Raw genomic sequence first — 19,157 nt, 5'->3', positions numbered from 1 at the left:
CTGTTTGCCAGAGGGTTGGAAGTGGAGGATGGATCAGAACTGTAATATCACCTCTCTTAGACAACAGGTGGTCTCCAGGAAAAAGTATAAAAATGGCACATCTATTGAATCATCCTTTACCCTTTCTTAAATCTGTACTCATCCCCCAGATATTACAGAAATCTGTCTCTCACACCTATTTGCCCGTCAATCTCTTTTACTGTGGGCCACACAAGGCGAGATGTGATTCAAGTCCATTATGACAGATTGGAATCTCCATCATCCCGTAAATGGGATGTGTGCGAGAGCACAATTTACGCAACACTTCTCCGTCATAAACCACCTCTACACCTAATATAGCAGCCACAGATTTGATTGAAATTTTAATGACTCAGTGTGAAACATCTGTATGTGTTTTTAAAGCAGCAAAATACATAAGGCACAGAAATAACACAAAAATATTAAAATACTGATCAAAAACATATTAAATACCTACTTACAAATTCAGTAATTTCTTGTGTAAGTACACAGCAAAACCCTACTTACTAAGTACTATCCCTGAACCTAACCCTAACCCAACCTTAACCCATATTAAGTTCAAGTAGTTACAGTACCTTATATTACTCAGTACTTCCTTGTGTAAGTACAGTTATTCCACAATACTTTCACTGCATTTATTGTGATAATTTCTATGTACATATTTGACATCTAAGTTGTATAAACAATGAATAATAGTACATTTATACATGAATAAATGCTATAAAATTAATTGCTGGTTCATGATATTGTATGCATAAACCAATGCTAACATAATTAACATAATTATAAATTTTACCATGCCATTAAAATGTCAAAAAACATTATCAGATGTGTCTTTCTGGATGCCACACAATAATAAGCTGAGGAATCTCTACAGTATATCATTTTTCTATAGTATTAACTACTCTAAAAAAACATCCTCTTGAGGGAGGCCAATTCTAAATTGGGTTATGACTCCAAACATGTTTATGGATTAGATCCTTTGGATGCCAAAGACATCAGTTCTTGTTCAGTTTTGCCACATTACACATCTTTATAAGCTTCAACATTAATATCAATATATACACTAGGTGTCCCACTAAAATGAGTGTCTCAAATGTTAGTGTTCGATGACACAATGAAACATAATCAGTCTGTATTTATTGTAGAGTCTATATGAAAGTGTGTGTGCAGTGTGGAGGTTTTTCTATGCTGTGAACAAGATTCTGCTTTTAACAGTTGGCAGGTTACCTGCTGCGGTTGTGGAAAGCAGAAGCTGGCCTTTTAAAGCTCTAACCTCACTGCCTCTCCTTGTGTTTGTGTGTCAGTGTGCGTGTGAGAGAGAAAGAGCAGGCATCTGCAGAAACGTTATGACTATTCAAATGAATGATATCTTATACATGCACCTTTTGACTGTAACTATAACTCAAAGAAAGGCATCATTGTCTCAGAAATCACCATTCACATGTATACCTTTGGTGAGCCAAGTGTTATGCAGATTATTTGCTTTATATCAGATTATATCATCATCTGCCAACCCTCATGTTATGAGAAAATTGTTTTGCTGGTATGCAACAAAAGTTATCCCTTATTATTATTATTATTATTATTATTATTATTATTATTATTATTATTATTATTATTATTATTCAGCAGTTGGTGATCACTCTCTGTTAAGTTCAGGTTCAGGTTCAATTTGATGTTTAAAAAAAAAGGAAAACAAAAAGAAGGGGTCTGAACCCTTGTTTCCTTAAAATGTTAATTATACCACTCACACATATTACACTTAAGCTTGGTCTAAAATGGTGCTAGAAAGTGTTTCCCCCACTGGTTGTGTCTCCACTCACCTGGAGAAGTGAGCCAGAACCATAATTAGTGTCACCCAGAAAGGTTTTTGGTGTTAAGGGGGCTCAGATTCCTTGACAGCCTTTTTAAGATGACATTAAAATAGAATCTTTCAGTAGATAATAGAAAGTAGATAAAGGGAGGACATTTCTGTGGCAGGTATATGTGGGTCAGCTTCTAATGGAATCAAATCAAATCAAATCAAATCAAAAGTTGTCCATTAACTTAATATTATTTAATGAACCTGAACTAACAATGAACAGTTGTTTTTCTATTAACTAACATTAACAAAGATTAATACATAATGTTTTGCTCATTGTTAGTTAATGCATTTGCTAACGTGACCTTATGGTAAAATATTACTACAATATTTCTAAACGTTTTTATCAAAGTTGGAATAGACTTTTAATGGAGGGACAGAGATCTCTCAGGTTTCGTAAAAAAATATATTCAGTAGACTTATGGATTTGAAACAACCTGATAACAGAAACTATAACAGAATTTTTATTTTTAGGTGAACTAACCCTTTAATGATTGATAAGGGGAGAATTCAGAGTAAAAACCTAACATAGCTTATTGAACCTGCTAATAATAATCATATTTTTGAGTCTGCTGATGACTAAGTTCATTAGGCTATAGATTTTTGGTGGACTGAGATGAAAGATGACCCCTAAATAGGGTCTAACAGCATCTGCTTCTGCATCTGAAAGAAAAAAAAAGTGGAAATAAACCTTGGAAATAAAATAGATAGATAGATAGATAGATAGATAGATAGATAGATAGATAGATAGATAGATAGATAGATAGATAGATAGAAAAAAAATGAAACTTCTATAATATATTAAATGTTTAATCAAATTGCCTGTTATGAACTGTTTCCTGTACCTCGCACAGAAATGGCGCAATCTGTCACATGGTTCTTCTGGAGTCCCATATGAGAATGTATCACTGTTCTCACAGATCCCTGCACTGCATCTGAAGATCACTCAGCCAGGAATACATTAAATGATAGTGCAACAATATAACAATATTGCCATTGCCTAAGTATGTGAGCTTTAAAAAGCAGACGTGTGTGGGAGATCGAACAGTCCCATCGTGTCAGTTCTCGCGCTTCATCGCTTAAAAGTTTTCCTGGACCCGGAGTCTACTGTCATTTGTTTTCTTGTTGTTGGGAAACATGTTCGCAACACCGGCGTTTCTTTTTCGTTAAGACATGCGTACTGACCTGATGAAAGGCTTAAGCGCGCTTTAAATGTAAGCGCGCGTAATATGACCGGAGTCTGTGGACGGGCTCGCGCTTTTCTCGGCGCACTGGAGTAGCACTACACTGTCTTAACGCGAGCAAAACATCTGTCGATGATTGAGAGACGGCTGCTGAATGCTGAGAGTGAAAGAGTAAAGCCCGGAGCACAGAGAATAACCCTCGGCTAGGGTAAAGCACCACAGCGCCCGTCCTGGAGAGGACGGGGGACTCTGGAGGGTGATAGTGACCGTGGACTGGACATCACTGTGAACCTTCACCTGGGACAGAAAGAGAGAGAGAGAGAGTAATGGTCTCCGTGATGGCATCAAAGTGGCTTATATGTTTCTGCCTACTTTGGCTCTGCGTGACAAGTAAGAAGCTATTGCATACTTGTATTTATATAATGCTTTTTATTATAATGGTTTGTCAAATAGCTGTTTGGCAGATATTCAGAAATAGCAGCACAGCAACTAAGCATGCATTATTATTATTTTTTTATTACTGACATCGGTAACATGGTGTTATTTACTCTCTCTCTCTCTCTCTCCTAATGCATGCATGAGTTCATGTGGGACACATGTGCATAGTGGAAGACTTGTTGATTAAGTAGATTTTGTCCATTGTTTATTAAGAGGTCAAATACTATTCTTTGGGTTTCCGTGTTTCTGAAACTTCAGGAAAGTCATAGTGATTTTTCACAGTTTGAATCTTATGCTCTGCAAATCTACCATATTGCTCCAGAAGACTTGAAATATAGTTCCTGCGTTGTAAGAACTACTTTTGATGCTTTTATGATCCTTTTTTCTGTGTGTGTGTGTGTGTGTGTGTGTGTGTGTGTGTGTGTGTGTGTGTAATTGTTGAAGCTTGACGGAACTTGGTCCCCATCCACTTTCATAAAAGAGAACAGCATGAACATTCTTTATAACTTCTTTTGTGTTCCATGCAAGTTTGATTATTTATTTATTTTGTATTTTATTATTATTATTATTATTATTATTATTATTTAACCACATATGCCATATGTCTGTGTAGGTTTAGACAAATATATGATTATATATAAACATTTAAAGCACCTGTGTATAAAAACATTTGAAGTTAAGATGTTTTTTGAGCTGGATTATTCACTTTTAAGTTGCCATATGACCATAGACTCTTTTCATATTTCCAGTTTTAGAACATGAAAGTAAAGGAAGTATAAACAGAGGTAAATGGAAGGCCTTAGCAAATGTTATTACAGTACAAACATAAAATGCAACATTAATGGACAAAAACTTCACTTGCTATTTTTTTATTAATGCACAAAGCACTGTGATATAAATGTACAATAAATAATATACATTTAGAAATAAAATGTTTTCTGTAGTTACATGCTAAATTAAATCAAACATCACCAAACTGTTAAGAGTCCATAGATAGTAGTTAGATTCTTATACTGAAATTCTGTAGAAGCATTGATTTTGGATTAATTTTATAACAAGCATTGTGGTTTTTTTTTCAGAAATATTGTTCTTTGTGATTGCTAGTGTCCACAACCAGGCAGAAAGACTATATATTTGTCAACATTTATATCTTAAAATGATCAACTGTATATGTAACAGATTCGAAAATACAGGATTACGATCGATGTGCAGATATAACCTATTAAAGATATCATGTAATTTGGATTTATTTGCTATCTTCATTAAATTACATCAGCACATTGGGGAAAAAAACATAAGGTAAAAAGCAAAGGTGCAAATCAGCAACCATGATGTCAAGGAATTGGCCATTGAATTACTGGTAAGACTTAGAGCTTTGAGTAAACAGTACAGGTAAGTTATTTTCCAACACACTCAGAACATACTCATTTGGTTATGGTTATGCCTGTGTAATGTTATTACAGTACTATACAGTGCTGTGGAATAAGACCTATACATAATGTGAGGGATGAGAGCACTTAACCTCCACTGACATCCATTAACATCAGAGCAAGCATAACAAAAACACACAACCTCTTCACAAGCAGTTCAGTCACATGCACATAAATCACAGCTTAGCTGAATAGCCACAAACACACACATAGTGTGTTAATTATAGCAGTATGATATCTTTCATCTTTAATTATCAGCTCTTTCAAGAGTTGTTGTGCATGTCTGTGTGTCTCTTTTACTCAGCCTTTCTATCCACCTTATTTTTCCCGTAAGAGCGGTCGCGGCCATTTGTAAGATGAATGTGTCTGGCTTCCGGTGTCATCCACTTCCAGCTATTTTTAGCTGTACAAAACAGCTTGTTCTGCAGCTTGAAAAGCAAACTATTGTGTCTTAAAATGTTATTTTAATGTATTATCTTAATCATGAGCACACTGGTTTGTAGTGCAAACAGTTTTACCGTTTCCTGCATGTTGTTGTTCTTCTCCTTATTTCCCTACAGCAGCTAATGAACCAGAAGTCTGGCACATTCACAGAAAACGGCTTACTTCCACGTTGAAAAATAAGGCAGATAAGTCTGCACTTAAAAGTATAAACCTGCATTAAAATGTGTACCTGAAGACAGGCAGCAAAAGAGATATAAGGACTATCCTACTTAATGTAAGAGTAGCACAATTTGGTAAAAGAAAATGATCTACAAGGCTCAAAAGTAAATATGAGATCACTGATGACATCAAAAAAAATTAAAGATCATCACTCTACTTTAGGTAATATGATATAAAGCTGGCTAACACCCTATAACACAGCAGCAGTGTCAGTGCTCAGATTGACCCATGCCTTATGCGTCAATAAATTGTTAGTCAAAGATACTGTATACATCAGGGCAGCTGTGGCTTAATGGTTAGAGAGTCAAACTTGTAACACAAAGGTAGCAGGTTCGAGTTTCAGTAGCGGCAGCCTACATGATGTGCAAAATCATGGTAAAAGGCAAAAAACTACCTGTGTTGACTGGTTTATGCTTATGCCATTTATGACCTTACTCCGATAAAAGAAAACAGGTTACCACTTTTACATGACCACGTGCATTGTCAGCTTATTAAGCATAATCGGCTTAAGAACGAGCATGTAAACGCATTTTGGTACTGTCTATTACTGCATTTGAATCCACTCCAGCTCATATAAACATTGAAAGAATGGCAAATAGATAAAACCAATAAAATGGATATTAGAGTCAGATGCTGCTGCAGATGTTTTGTCTGTCTGATGAAGCATTAAGCTAGATATGGTGGTCACACACAGATGGGTCTGAGATTAGAGGTATTAGATCAGACACACACATATAGTCACGGACTGATTGTCTTTCCAGAGCCTTTTGCATGGGTATAAAATCCTGGAGGACTGAGTTACACACAAACACACACATAAACTGATGTGAAGTGGATCAGGACCTTGCTTTGCTTAAAGGGACAAGTCATGCAAAATGACTAAAGCTCAGCATAGCCACAGAAGCTCAAAGGTGTGTGTGTCTTCCCAGATCATACCAGCTGAGTCTGACACAGTCTTGGATTCATGACGGGAACTAGGTGTGTGTGTGTGTTTGTCAGTATTCTGTTTTGAGAGGAGGAGCGCAGTCACTGGAGATCTTATCCCACATGCAGTGGGGAGGAAATGACGTGTGTGTCTGTGTCTGTGTGTGTTGCTACCAGCTTGGCAAGTCATTGTTTTGCCATGTCATTAGCACACCCCCTCCACAGCATTGGTGGGCTTATGAGTTATGATGGGATAAGATGCAGAGAAAAATGATTCTGACATGTTTGTGTTTTTTTGCTCTGCAGTGAAAGCAGATTACATGCAGCTTAGCAGACACTTCTGACCTTTTCATGATTTTCTCAAAAACTCCAGAACTATAAAAACTGTAGGAGATAGCACTGCTTTATAACTTTAATGTCTTTTGATGTTTGTTTGACATTTAAAGACCATTTAAAAAGGTTTTGTCAAACAGACACTAGATGCAAAGCTAGAACAGTCTAGAAGGGATCATATAAGACAAGATTATTGGAGTATGTTTTACCAGAAAATACTTTCAGATTTTCGTCTTCAAAATTTCACATTTGATACAATGTATTACTTGCCATTTTTACTTTCAGGGTGAAAATTGTTTATACACATTTTTTTAAATGTCATTTTTCTCTGTTGTGATTCACTAATTCTTCTTCATATTATTATTATTATTATTATTATTATTATTATTATTATTATTATTTAATTATTTTTTTTTTTTGGCAAAGCAGTCATAATTTAGTTTATTTATAGTAATTTATAGATACAGTTAACACAATAATCTGCTCAGAAATGTGCAGCCCAGACTTTTGAAGTCAAATGTCAGAAATCCAAGGATTTCTGAATGACCTGTTTTTACTTTTACAACATCTTTGATCAAGGAAAATGTGAAAATCGTATGTCTCTATGTCAAAAATCCATCAGCACACTCACATTGATCACAAAAATAGTCACTAAAATACTTTCTTTTATCAACAAACAAACATACAGTAATACACTAAAAAACTTAAAAGATATATATATAAATAAATAATATATATATATATATATATACACACACATAAATACACACACATGCATACATAGATAGATAGATAGATAGATAGATAGATAGATAGATAGATGTAGTTATAGATATATTACACAGAAATCGCCAATAAATTTCACAAACAATTCCTAATAATATGACACCTTTAACAGAAAAAAAAGGCATTTAGCATGTATTGTGTGTGTTTGTGTATTTTAGGGTGTCTTGCTGCTGATGCTGAGGAGAGGCTGGTAGATTTTCTGCTCGGTCCTGAGCGTTACAATAAACTTATCCGTCCTGCGGTCAATAAGAGTCAGCAGGTCACTATTGGCATCAAAGTCTCTCTTGCACAGCTCATTAGTGTGGTAAGTTTGTCTCATACAGTATACACACACGGCAAACACAATATATTCGAGCAGAGGTGGGCAGCTCTGGCCCTCGAGGTCTACTGTTTCACAGAGTGTAGCTTCAACTCTAAACAAACACACCTGCCTTGTGTGAGCTATTAAAATATATGTGTGATATCAGCATTATAAATATATATGAACTCATGACCTAACATATACTGTATATGAAACTTTTTTGTAAGAGTGTCTGCTAAATGTCTTAAATATAAATGTTAGATACATTTCTGTTTAAAAGTGTGGAGTCACTTTACACTTTAGAATAGGGAACACATATTAACTATTAACTAAATGTTTTCCCTGAACAAACTCCTAATTTGCTGCTTATTAATAGTTAGTGAGGTAGCTGTTAAGTTTAGGTATGAGGTGGATTAGGGCTCTAAAATAAGGTCAGAATATGCAGAATAATGCATTAATATGTGCTTTATAAACAGCCAATATGATAGTCATATGCATGCTAAGAAGACTCTTACGTTTAACAAGGCTGCATTTATTTGATAAGAAACAGTAATATTGTGAAATATTATTACAATTTTAAATAACTCTTTTCTACTTTACATTTAGATTTTTTTTTCTGTAATGTCAAAGCTGAATTTTCAGCATCATTACTCCAGTCTTCAGTGTCACGTGATCCATCAGAAATCATTCTAATATGCTGATTTGCTGCTCGAGAAACATTTCGAAATGTTAGAAATGTGTAGAAAGTGTTTTTTTCCCATCAGAATTCTTTGATGAACAGAAATAAAAATGCTGAATAAAAATATCAGTTTCTTTCTGACTCAAACTTTATAGCTAATATTTAATATTTAAATAAAGTTAAAATATTTGATATTTCAATAATTAATTTTTAAGGCATTTTGCATACAATTGTGTGTGTGTGTTTGTGTGTGTGTGTATAAATGGTGTATTTAATGTCACAAGCACACAATTGCATTAGAGCCGTGGTGCAGCAGTAACATACCCATGACACATTAGAGACTTAAGGTACATTCACACTTCACACAGCTGTATATTAAAGAGCAAATAAATTCTGACTGACTTTCACTGTCAATGAGGACAGTGATGCTGTAACCCTGTCGTGTCGTTTCCGGATAGAACTCAGTGTTAGTGCTCACACGGGTGATTGCAGGTTAGAGTCTGGATTGTGTCATGTCCTGATCTCATCATCTATTCACTTTTCGCTGTTACATGCAATGTTCTGCTCTTTTTATAGAACGAGAGGGAACAAATCATGACGACGAATGTGTGGCTGACTCAGGTACGCTCACCTGCTATGCCTGTGCACTCATCTGGATAGTGTTATAAAACACAGTCAAATCAGCTGTCAAACACATGAGTGCACTCACTGCGTGTGGCAGATTTGAGTTGTAATTCAATTACAGTTCACTTTTAGGTCATTTCTAAAAGTGATGGAAAATCCTGTTTAACCAAGTGAATGCATTTAATGTGTTTGGTATCAATTCTGGTACATTGTCTCACCCAATTTGAACAATTTTAACCACATTTTACTCTCTCTGTAGGAGTGGACTGACTACAGACTGGTGTGGGACCCGAATGAGTATGAGGGCATCAAAAAACTACGAATACCATCACAGCACATCTGGCTTCCTGATATAGTACTCTATAACAAGTATGCCATAACTGTGACCAGTGCATTTATATACCATTAGCACATATATATTGTTTAAAGACGTGTATTCAAAAGTTTGGGCTCAGTAAAATTTTTAATTTCTTATAAAGGTCTCTTCTGCTCACCATGGCTGCATTTATTTGATCATAAATTCTGAAAAATTAGAAATATTGTGAAATAATATTTCAAATTAAAATAACTTGTTTTCTATGTGATTATGTTGTAAAATGTAATTTATCCCTGTGATCAAAGCTGAATTTTCAGTCTTCAGTGAATCTTTGGTGTAACATGATCCTTCAGAAATCATTCTAAATCATTCTGAAAACAATTATTTTTATTAATATTTTTGTGAAAACCATAATTTTTCCTAGGATTCTTTGACTGATAGAAAAAAAGTCACTTTTAATGTCACTTTTTATAATATTTAATATTTAAAAGTGCAATTATTTTCTTTAAAAGTAATAAAAGTATTAATTTCTAAAAAATAAAGTACTGATAATAGTACTGACCCTATATTTTGAATGACAATATGAGCATAATATGACTGTATGATTTTCTATTGGTTGAAAAGTTCAGATGTTTATTTTCACTGATCACACTACAAAATAAAGAATTTTTATTTTTAGCAATTTATTTTATTTATATTTGCTATAAATATATGATTATAAATTATATGTAACTGTATATAAATATATATATATAATATAACATCCTCATTGTTAAGCACTGATACATACTTTCATTCAGTATAGTTACGCAAGTCTTATATGTGTATTATAACGTTTGATAAATTAATGTTTTATTTGGAATAGCTTGGAGCAGTAGCTTTGAAAAGAAAAACAGTTAGTTAGTACCACACTAACTTCATTTTTGCAGCTTTTTTCAGTTCTTATTAAGGCCATGGGCCTTGTAAACTTTTGGGATGTTGTGAGACTTTGATGTACAGCAGTGTTTAGTGTCAAACTCAATACAACAAGCAAGCTGTCACTGTTCCACAAGACTGGATAATTATGCCAAAAGTAAGAGCAGTCTCCTCCCTTGTTGCTGTTGTTTCATGTCATTCACGTCTACGCTCTTGACGAAGCTCGGAAGAACGAAGAAAAAAAATATGAATGACAAGCAAAATGTTTAAAGTGTTTGATCTAGGTCAGATGGTTGTTCCTAGTGGAAGCAATATGCGTTATATAACCTCTGTTTTAGTAGATAAAAATAAGGGATGCATTTGCGCATGTTCATTGCTTAAATGGATGAATTGGGTGGGATGAGACTTTCATTTTCTTAAGAGGTACTTCTACATGTAAAGAGACACTGGTGCATGTAATCCTTTGCTAAAATTAGCATTGTACTTCTTTGATAATTTTAATTGAAAAGATGTACACTAATAATTTTTCAAGGGCACAGAGGGAGAGAGATCCTGGATTAAAGATCTGTTAATTAATGCATACTAATCAGGAACTGTGAGTGATGAAGAGGCGTTCTCAGCATCTCATATACTTGTTTTTTTTTTTTAAATGGGGGCTATGGATTGAGTTAACCACACACACACACACACACACACACACACACACACACACACACACACACACACACACACAACACACACACACACAAAGTGACACACACACACACACATTTACACACACACACACCTAACCCTTTACATTTAGTCATTTAACCAAATTTGATATTTTTATAATTTAATTTTCATGAAATCATGAGATTAACCACAATCATTGTGTAAAAAATGTATAAATTTGATATTTTTATAATTTAATTTTCATGAAATCATGAGATTAACCACAATCATTGTGTAAAAAATGTATGTACTAATAAATAAATAAAATTGCATCTTAAATTTTTGTCTAAATAGTGGGTATAACAGCACATTTTTAACACATTAATTTGTTTTAGAAAATAAATGTTATTTAGAAAAAAAAAATTATTTACATATTTTTTTGTTTTGTATAAATATATTTACAGAAAATACAAATATAATATAATATAATATATATATATATATAAACATACACACTATACAGCCTGCACAGAATACACAGAATACATTTAACTTATTTAAATAAATATAGAAAAAATGTAGAATGCATTTAGAACTGCATACATTTTCCCAGTGTAACTTCCTTTTTGCTCTTTAGGAATACACAGAATACAGTTGATTGATATTTATAATATTCTTTTTTCTTACAGTGCTGATGGTGTATATGAAGTATCATTTTACTGCAATGCCGTTGTCTCCAACACTGGGGATATTTTCTGGCTCCCTCCTGCCATCTACAAGAGCGCCTGTGCTATAGAAGTCCGTAACTTCCCTTTCGATCAACAGAACTGCACGCTTAAATTTCGTTCTTGGACCTATGACCGCACAGAACTCGATCTTGTCTTGACGTCTGATTTTGCCAGTCGTGATGACTACACACCCAGCGGCGAATGGGATATTGTGTCGCTCCCTGGCAGAAAAAACGAAGACCCCAATGACCTCAAATATCTGGATATCACATACGACTTTGTGATTAAACGCAAACCTCTCTTCTACACGATTAACCTCATCATTCCATGCGTCCTCATCACTTCTCTCGCAATTCTGGTTTTCTACCTCCCTTCAGACTGTGGAGAGAAGATAACACTCTGTATGTCGGTTCTTCTGGCTCTTACTGTGTTTCTGCTGCTGATATCGAAGATCGTTCCACCAACATCATTGGCTGTTCCATTAATAGGGAAGTATCTGATGTTTACGATGGTGCTGGTCACATTTTCTATTGTGACGAGCGTGTGTGTGCTCAACGTGCACCACCGTTCTCCATCAACACACCACATGCCCGAGTGGGTCAAGCGTGTGTTTCTTCATAAGCTTCCTGCTTTCCTTCTGATGCGACGGCCTGGAAAGTCTAATGTACGGGAAAGGTTTCGACGGAAACATCAACGGAAATCATTCTCATCTCATCTGGATGGAGACTCATTCTTCTTAAGTGATGACCCTGGGCATGTGTGCGGGGCCTGGAGGGTCGGCGACCTCCCTGAGGGGTCGGAGTTCAGGCAGAGAGTGAAAGTCAGGCACGACCAAGATGTGGATGAGGCCATAGAGGGTGTGAGGTTCATTGCAGAACATATGAAGTTTGAGGATGATGATGAAGGGGTGAGATGTGGTTTTGTATTTTAAACATGAAGCACAACCGTTGTAATCTGATTCCCGAACAAATGACTCTTATGAGTCGGTTCTTTTTAGTGAATCAAAAAACATGAAGCACAATCGGTGTAATCTGATTCCCGAATAAATGACTCTTATGAGTCGGTTTATTTTAGTGAATCAAAAAACATGCAGCACAATCGGTGTAATCTGATTCCCAAACAAATGACTCTTATGAGTCGGTTCTTTTTAATGAATCAAACACACACAGCTTACAACTATCAATAAGAGTTCAAGATGCATATTATGAATTTTGACAGTACAATTTTTTAAATTTTATATGCTGTTTAATATGCAAATTATTATATTAAAATTATGCTGCCTCTTAAAACTGTAACGTGTAAGCATATATTTATAATTATGTATTATTGGAATCGTCACATATTTTGTAAATTAAATCAAATACTAAAAGAATCATTAATGGACCTCCCCCATGTCTATGAATATATGTAGTGGTAATGAATATTTAAGTAAGTTTAAGGTCAGTTTTTTTCTTGCAGATCATTGAGGACTGGAAGTATGTAGCCATGGTGATCGACCGGCTCTTCCTCTGGATTTTTATCCTGGTGTGTGTCGTCGGCACACTCGGACTCTTTGTTCAGCCTCTCTTTCAGAGCTACAACATCCCCGTGGCAGAGGAAGAGTGAGTCACGTCTTTCTTTCTATACTCCTTCTCTTTAATTCATGATAGAGGAGTGGTTGGAGGCAAGTGCCTTCCAGAGTTTGGTAAACTTCTTCTGCATTTAACAATAGTGTCACCTTCGATGTGTTAAAGTTTACTGATGCTTCTGCTTCTCTCTGTCCCTCCCTGCCTTTTCCCATCATATTCTTCTCTTTCCCATTTGCAGATATGGGGATTTCTAAAATATCTGCTGTGTGATCCTGTGACTTTGGGGCGTACCAGCTTTGACATATCACAAACACATATCCACATTAATGTTCAGCAGAACAGAACCATTGTGGGGCGAATTCACTAAACCGTTGCATTAGCGTATGGTGTTTCAGCGCAAACTTATGAATTTTATACACAAACCACCCGCAATACAGTTTAAGCAGCATTGTGCATTTGTATTAATTCTTTTTGTTTTTTGCAAACTGCCTTTCTATGCAAATTAGGCTTCTTATAGCATGTGTATTCAAAAAGTGAGTGTTGTGTGTCTGGTACAATTAACGTTGCGCTATTATTGCCCACAGAAAGCTGGCTGTAAACACTATGTATGTAAAACAGATATTTGTTTACATTTTCTACTGCTCATGGTAGCAGTAAATTATCAAATGATGATTAACTGGAGTAGAGTGTTATAATCAGCCGTAAAATAAGCCATTACTCAATTTGCATAATTCCTTTAGATGCAGATAAACACATCTGCTGGTTCTGATCCTTCATAGTGAATTCCTTCTGTGTGTCACATGACAAACAGTCTCAAAGCTATAAACCAATGATCCTGTTTCTTTAATTAAAGTTGCTGTATTTAATTTTTTGACTGTAGTAAAGCATACAAATACCTTAAAAGATTTTCAGATATTTAGGAAACATGCTTAACATACTTGTTTCTCTGAAAAGCAATGCTACAGTTGTCAGTTGCGTTTGTTCCTGTTGCATGTTCTCAATCTGAGCGTCGAGTCTGAGGAGGAGGGACCGGAGAAACAATATTTTGAATTTGGACTGAAGTACTTATTTGAACTACTAGCTCAAAATTACATACTGCACCTTTAAGAGTTTCTCATTTGAACAATAATAGCGTTATATTATAGCTGTCAGCTGTCATCTTTGCAGCCAAATTGTTGTAAAACTATAAAATTTATATGGTTTATGTAGTGTTCACTTTTATATTTTTTCAAGAAGGTTTACAGGGTTTCAAGAGCAGGATGATTATCAGAGACCTTGATGCAAGGACTAATTTTCTAAGACGTTTTTTCTCCTTCTTGCTTGACCTCACACAAATGCATTGACACAAACTGTAGTTCACTCAGTATTATTTGATATGAACGTTTGATTAATGGCTGTAGGTGGTTTTCCGGAACTGAATCACATTTTAATTGCCTTAAAAATACAGTTTCATGCTGTGATTGACCACTTCACCATCACAAAAGTATGATCAATAGACTTTTCAAAATAAGCATTGTAATTATAAAAATAATGCAATAAATCTTTTTTCCTTCATTTCTTTCAGTGTTGCTTTTCATGTGTGAGCAGTTTTTTTATTTCTGCATTTTCTGTTTCTTTGTATTTCTTTTATTGCACATTCAATTTTTATACTGCATCTTTGAATTGAGAGTGTCCATATACAAGTGTACACAAATGCACGATTCCTCGTAGACAATCTTTCATTATTGATATTTGGTTTATATATTATATGATACACACCGTAGTGCTTATCTCTTTGAAAATGTCTATGTGTCTGAGGTATCAACACGTATAAGTTTTACCCTTTTAACTGATACTACAGTAACATGCACTGGGTAGCATAATGAATGTAGATGCTTTCGCTAATCTTTCTTCTGACATTAGCATGGAAAATATTCCATTGCTATGGAAACCACTAAGACATGGATGTGCATCCGTTTTAAAGCAGCCTTCCCCATGTCACTCATATTCCCTGTAGAGGGATAAATCCTTCAAGTGGTAATGACGAAAGGTAGAGCTTTATCATTTTAAATACTACCATGAATGTGTAACTACATTATTAAAATTACCTATAGTATTAATACAATTATATATATAATATAAATATATATATATGAATAATAATGCATATATATATATATATATATATATATATATATATATATATATATATATATATATATATATATATATTATATATATATATGTGTATGCATATAAATATCAGTTGAAAAACATATAATGCAATGCAAAACAATAATGATTAAGAGATGTAGTAATAATCAGTCCTCAAAACATGCATTTGATTGTAACATGATGTCTCTAAAATAAATAAAATATAATATATGGATAATCAAGTAAACCTTGGTTCAGTCCAGTAAGTGCTCAATTTGAAATACTACTAATAATATAACATTTATTCTTACGTGTACTTTATGAAAATCATTAAATATTTAACAGCAAAAAGGCATGCATACCAAAACCTAAAGGGGGAACTTTTCAGAATTTGAGACCTCAAATATATATAAACCGTCAATCAGACGACAGAAGGCATGTAGTAGTTTGTGCACAAAGTTTAGATCATAGAGATAATTTAGAAGGCATCAGAGTTTTGTGTATCAAATATGATACAGTAGTAGGCTTTATAAAGTTAAAGCACTAGAATTCGAATGGAATATGAGATTTTTTCAAGGTCTGTCTTGCAGGAATAACTGGTGTTCTTACTGAAATGCACCTACAATGTAAGTAGTGATGCTATCTGGATGTAGCCTTTGTTACCGAAAACTGTCTCACTATGCTAGGAAAATGCCTAAATGTATTTCTAATGATCCTTGAATTTGCGAGAATGCAATGCTTGGATCCCTGCCATAAGGCACCACAAATTAACCATCTGAGAGAAAATTGGCATCAGCATTTGAACCAATGAGACAAAGGCCAAAAGCAGACCGTAATGCTTCAAAGCTGTCCTCACCTTCACAATTTAGCTTTTCTCTAGAAATTTAAACTATTCTCTTCTTTTTTCACCCTTGAAATTTTCCAAGTGTGTGTATGTGTGTGTATCCATGAATGACATTCATTACTTCAGTTGTTCATAAATGAATTCTTTAGAGTCATGCTTATAGTATTCCTCTCCACTTCTCAGAGTGGACATAAAACATCATGATGTACTGTTTAAATCTCTTTCATGTATTCATAACATCTTGAGAAGCATCACAAGAAGCTGTTCCTGTGGTAAATATGCATTTAAAAAAAATCTAAAAATGATTTGAAATAAGGAGACAATTAGAGCGATATGAGAGAACTGTGGCCGTAAAATAAGAGGAATGAAAGAAAATCCATGAAATATGTTATTTGTCCAGAGTTGAGAGCTGTCAGGCCTATTTATATATTTATTTATTTTTATTTGCACATATATTTTCAGCTGCCCATAGCGATGATGTCGGGGGGAAGATTTAACATGGTGGAAACTTCATTGCCTCAGCAGAGACGGTTGCTGTTGTCTGCAATGCTGCTGATCAGCAGAAATGCCTATAGCGTGCTGAGATATCGATGTCTCTCATATTTACTGTCAGATTCTCACATATGCACTGGTGCATTCAGAAATGTGGAGAAAGGAGGGATGCATTTGTTTGTTTTCAATACAATATAAGTGATGATGATGATACTAATAATAATAACAAAGAATACAGATTTATGAGTGTTTAATATCTAAACATAGTATAAATTTGTGTGTTGGGGATATGACCTTGAAACAAGGTCATACTTTTTTAGGGATTTCTTTTTATTTTGTTTTTAACTTTTTGGCTCAATGCACAGTTAGATTTTTATATTATGTTTGCACAATTACATTTTTATCACTTGCAATAGTTTGACCTAATAGTTTTTTAAACTATGTTTGAAAATATACTCTCACAAAATATACAGAAATTTCTGTAAAAATACAACCAAATGTAAACATAGATAGATGATAGCTGATAGAAAATAGATAGATGATAAAAGGAATTAAAGACTCTCACTAAGTGTATAAAAGTTCACAAAGCCTCCAGAGCTCTTTAGATTATTCCAGAATGTTTGCTTTGGTCGAGTGTTTGCATTTCTGGGCTTGTTTCGCCAGAATTATCAGTGCAAACTGCTTGGCCCTTTAGTCAAACCAGTCTTCTGCAGATTTGCCAGACGGCTCTTTGCGTGTTGTTTTGCTGTGGAACACTGCCCATCTTAAAATGTTGAGCGTGAGAGAGGACGAGAAAGAGAGAAAAAATAAAGAAAGCATGTGACAGAGGAAACTATAAATACCAGTAGAAAGGGGTAATCTGAGGAACCTATGCAACGCGCACACACACACACACACACACACACACACACACACACACACACACACACACACACACACACACACACACACACACACACACACACACATTATTTCATTAGCTTGTGAGCCTCTCCCAGATATCTCTCATTAAATATTGTCTTAAGGTCGCACGTCCCCAGAGGCTTATGGAGAGACTGTGCATGCGTTTGATCACTCTTGCTGCCATTGAAGATTAAAAATAACACTAACCACACATAGCTGTCATTTCAAAACAGCACACAAGGACACTCTATTAGGACTCTTTAGTCTACAATCACAAGGTCAAATTTACAGGCTTGCTTTGATTGGATAATTGCTGCCCTTTTGCAGTATTGCTGCTTGATTGAAAAAAAAAACCTTATTTTAATTCAGGAAGTATTATGTACTCAAATTCAAAATGAATCATGTCTCCATTTAAATGTCATGCATATGTGGGTGTAGCTTGTGACTTATCTTTATAATCTTTAAATGGTTTATTTAATTGAATTTTTTCACCATTTTTTAGAGATTTCTACCAGTATTATTTCCACCACATCTCAAACGATTGTTTTTAATATCATTCTGTGATGGGAATGGCATTTCAAACATTTTTATAATAAAATGACTGACTACATTTATATCTTGCCTAAGCTAAATTCATAGCTAGAATTTTACACATCAAAAATACACCGAATTTTAGCATCATAAATGACAATTTTCACAGCTTTTGCATAATTTGACAAAATTACATGTTGATTGTAAATTGTTTTTACTTGTAGATGTTTCTTTATACAGTAAATCATTTTCATTGCAAATAGTGCAATAGCTTAGTTTTAATAAAATTAATATATACAATTAATATATCTAATATATTTACCATAAGTTATCATATTTTAAGATTTAAAGTCACAGTCTGAGAAAAGGGTGTAACAACAAAATCTATACAAAAACACACTTGAAAAGTGCAGAAGCCAAAATTTGTTCAACGCACGTTTTGTGATTTGAAAACGTGAGAAAGAAAAAAAGGAGTTTTAAATGTTGTAAAAATGAAATATATAAATGGCTGAAGTTTAAGAAATACTAAATGTTTTGCTCAACTGTAATCTCTCTCTTCCTCCTTTAAAGAGATAGTTCACCCAAAAATAAAAATTCTGTCATCATTTACTCACCCTCATGTTGTTCCATGTTGTCCACAGAAGAAAGCAATCATACATGTTGGAAAGACATGAGGGGAAAACATGACAGAATTTAAATTTTTGCATGAAGGATACATTTAAGATAAGCCAAAACAAAACATTAAAAAAAATACTAGACAAACTCATGCAAGTCACTATGAGCACATCTCTTTACATATGCCTCACTGTCCATAAACCTTTCATGGTGA

The 19,157-nt window shown here is 34.4% G+C and overlaps 1 protein-coding gene across 1 annotated transcript; it reads left to right on the top strand.

The window, feature by feature from the left end:
- Positions 1-2,649: 2,649 nt before the first annotated feature.
- Positions 2,650-14,965, top strand: LOC109088160 (neuronal acetylcholine receptor subunit beta-2). The gene is made up of 7 exons (XM_042712428.1): positions 2,650-3,456; positions 7,799-7,944; positions 9,197-9,241; positions 9,504-9,613; positions 11,819-12,764; positions 13,316-13,458; positions 13,664-14,965. The coding sequence occupies exons 1-7, from the start codon at positions 3,393-3,395 to the stop codon at positions 13,677-13,679; spliced, it is 1,470 nt and encodes a 489-aa protein (XP_042568362.1). The 5' UTR covers positions 2,650-3,392; the 3' UTR covers positions 13,680-14,965.
- Positions 14,966-19,157: the final 4,192 nt, after the last annotated feature.

This window comes from Cyprinus carpio, chromosome A1 (genome assembly GCF_018340385.1).
Source record: "Cyprinus carpio isolate SPL01 chromosome A1, ASM1834038v1, whole genome shotgun sequence".
NCBI classification, from domain to species: Eukaryota; Metazoa; Chordata; class Actinopteri; order Cypriniformes; family Cyprinidae; genus Cyprinus; species Cyprinus carpio.
This window is presented reverse-complemented; position numbering and strand designations above follow the sequence as displayed.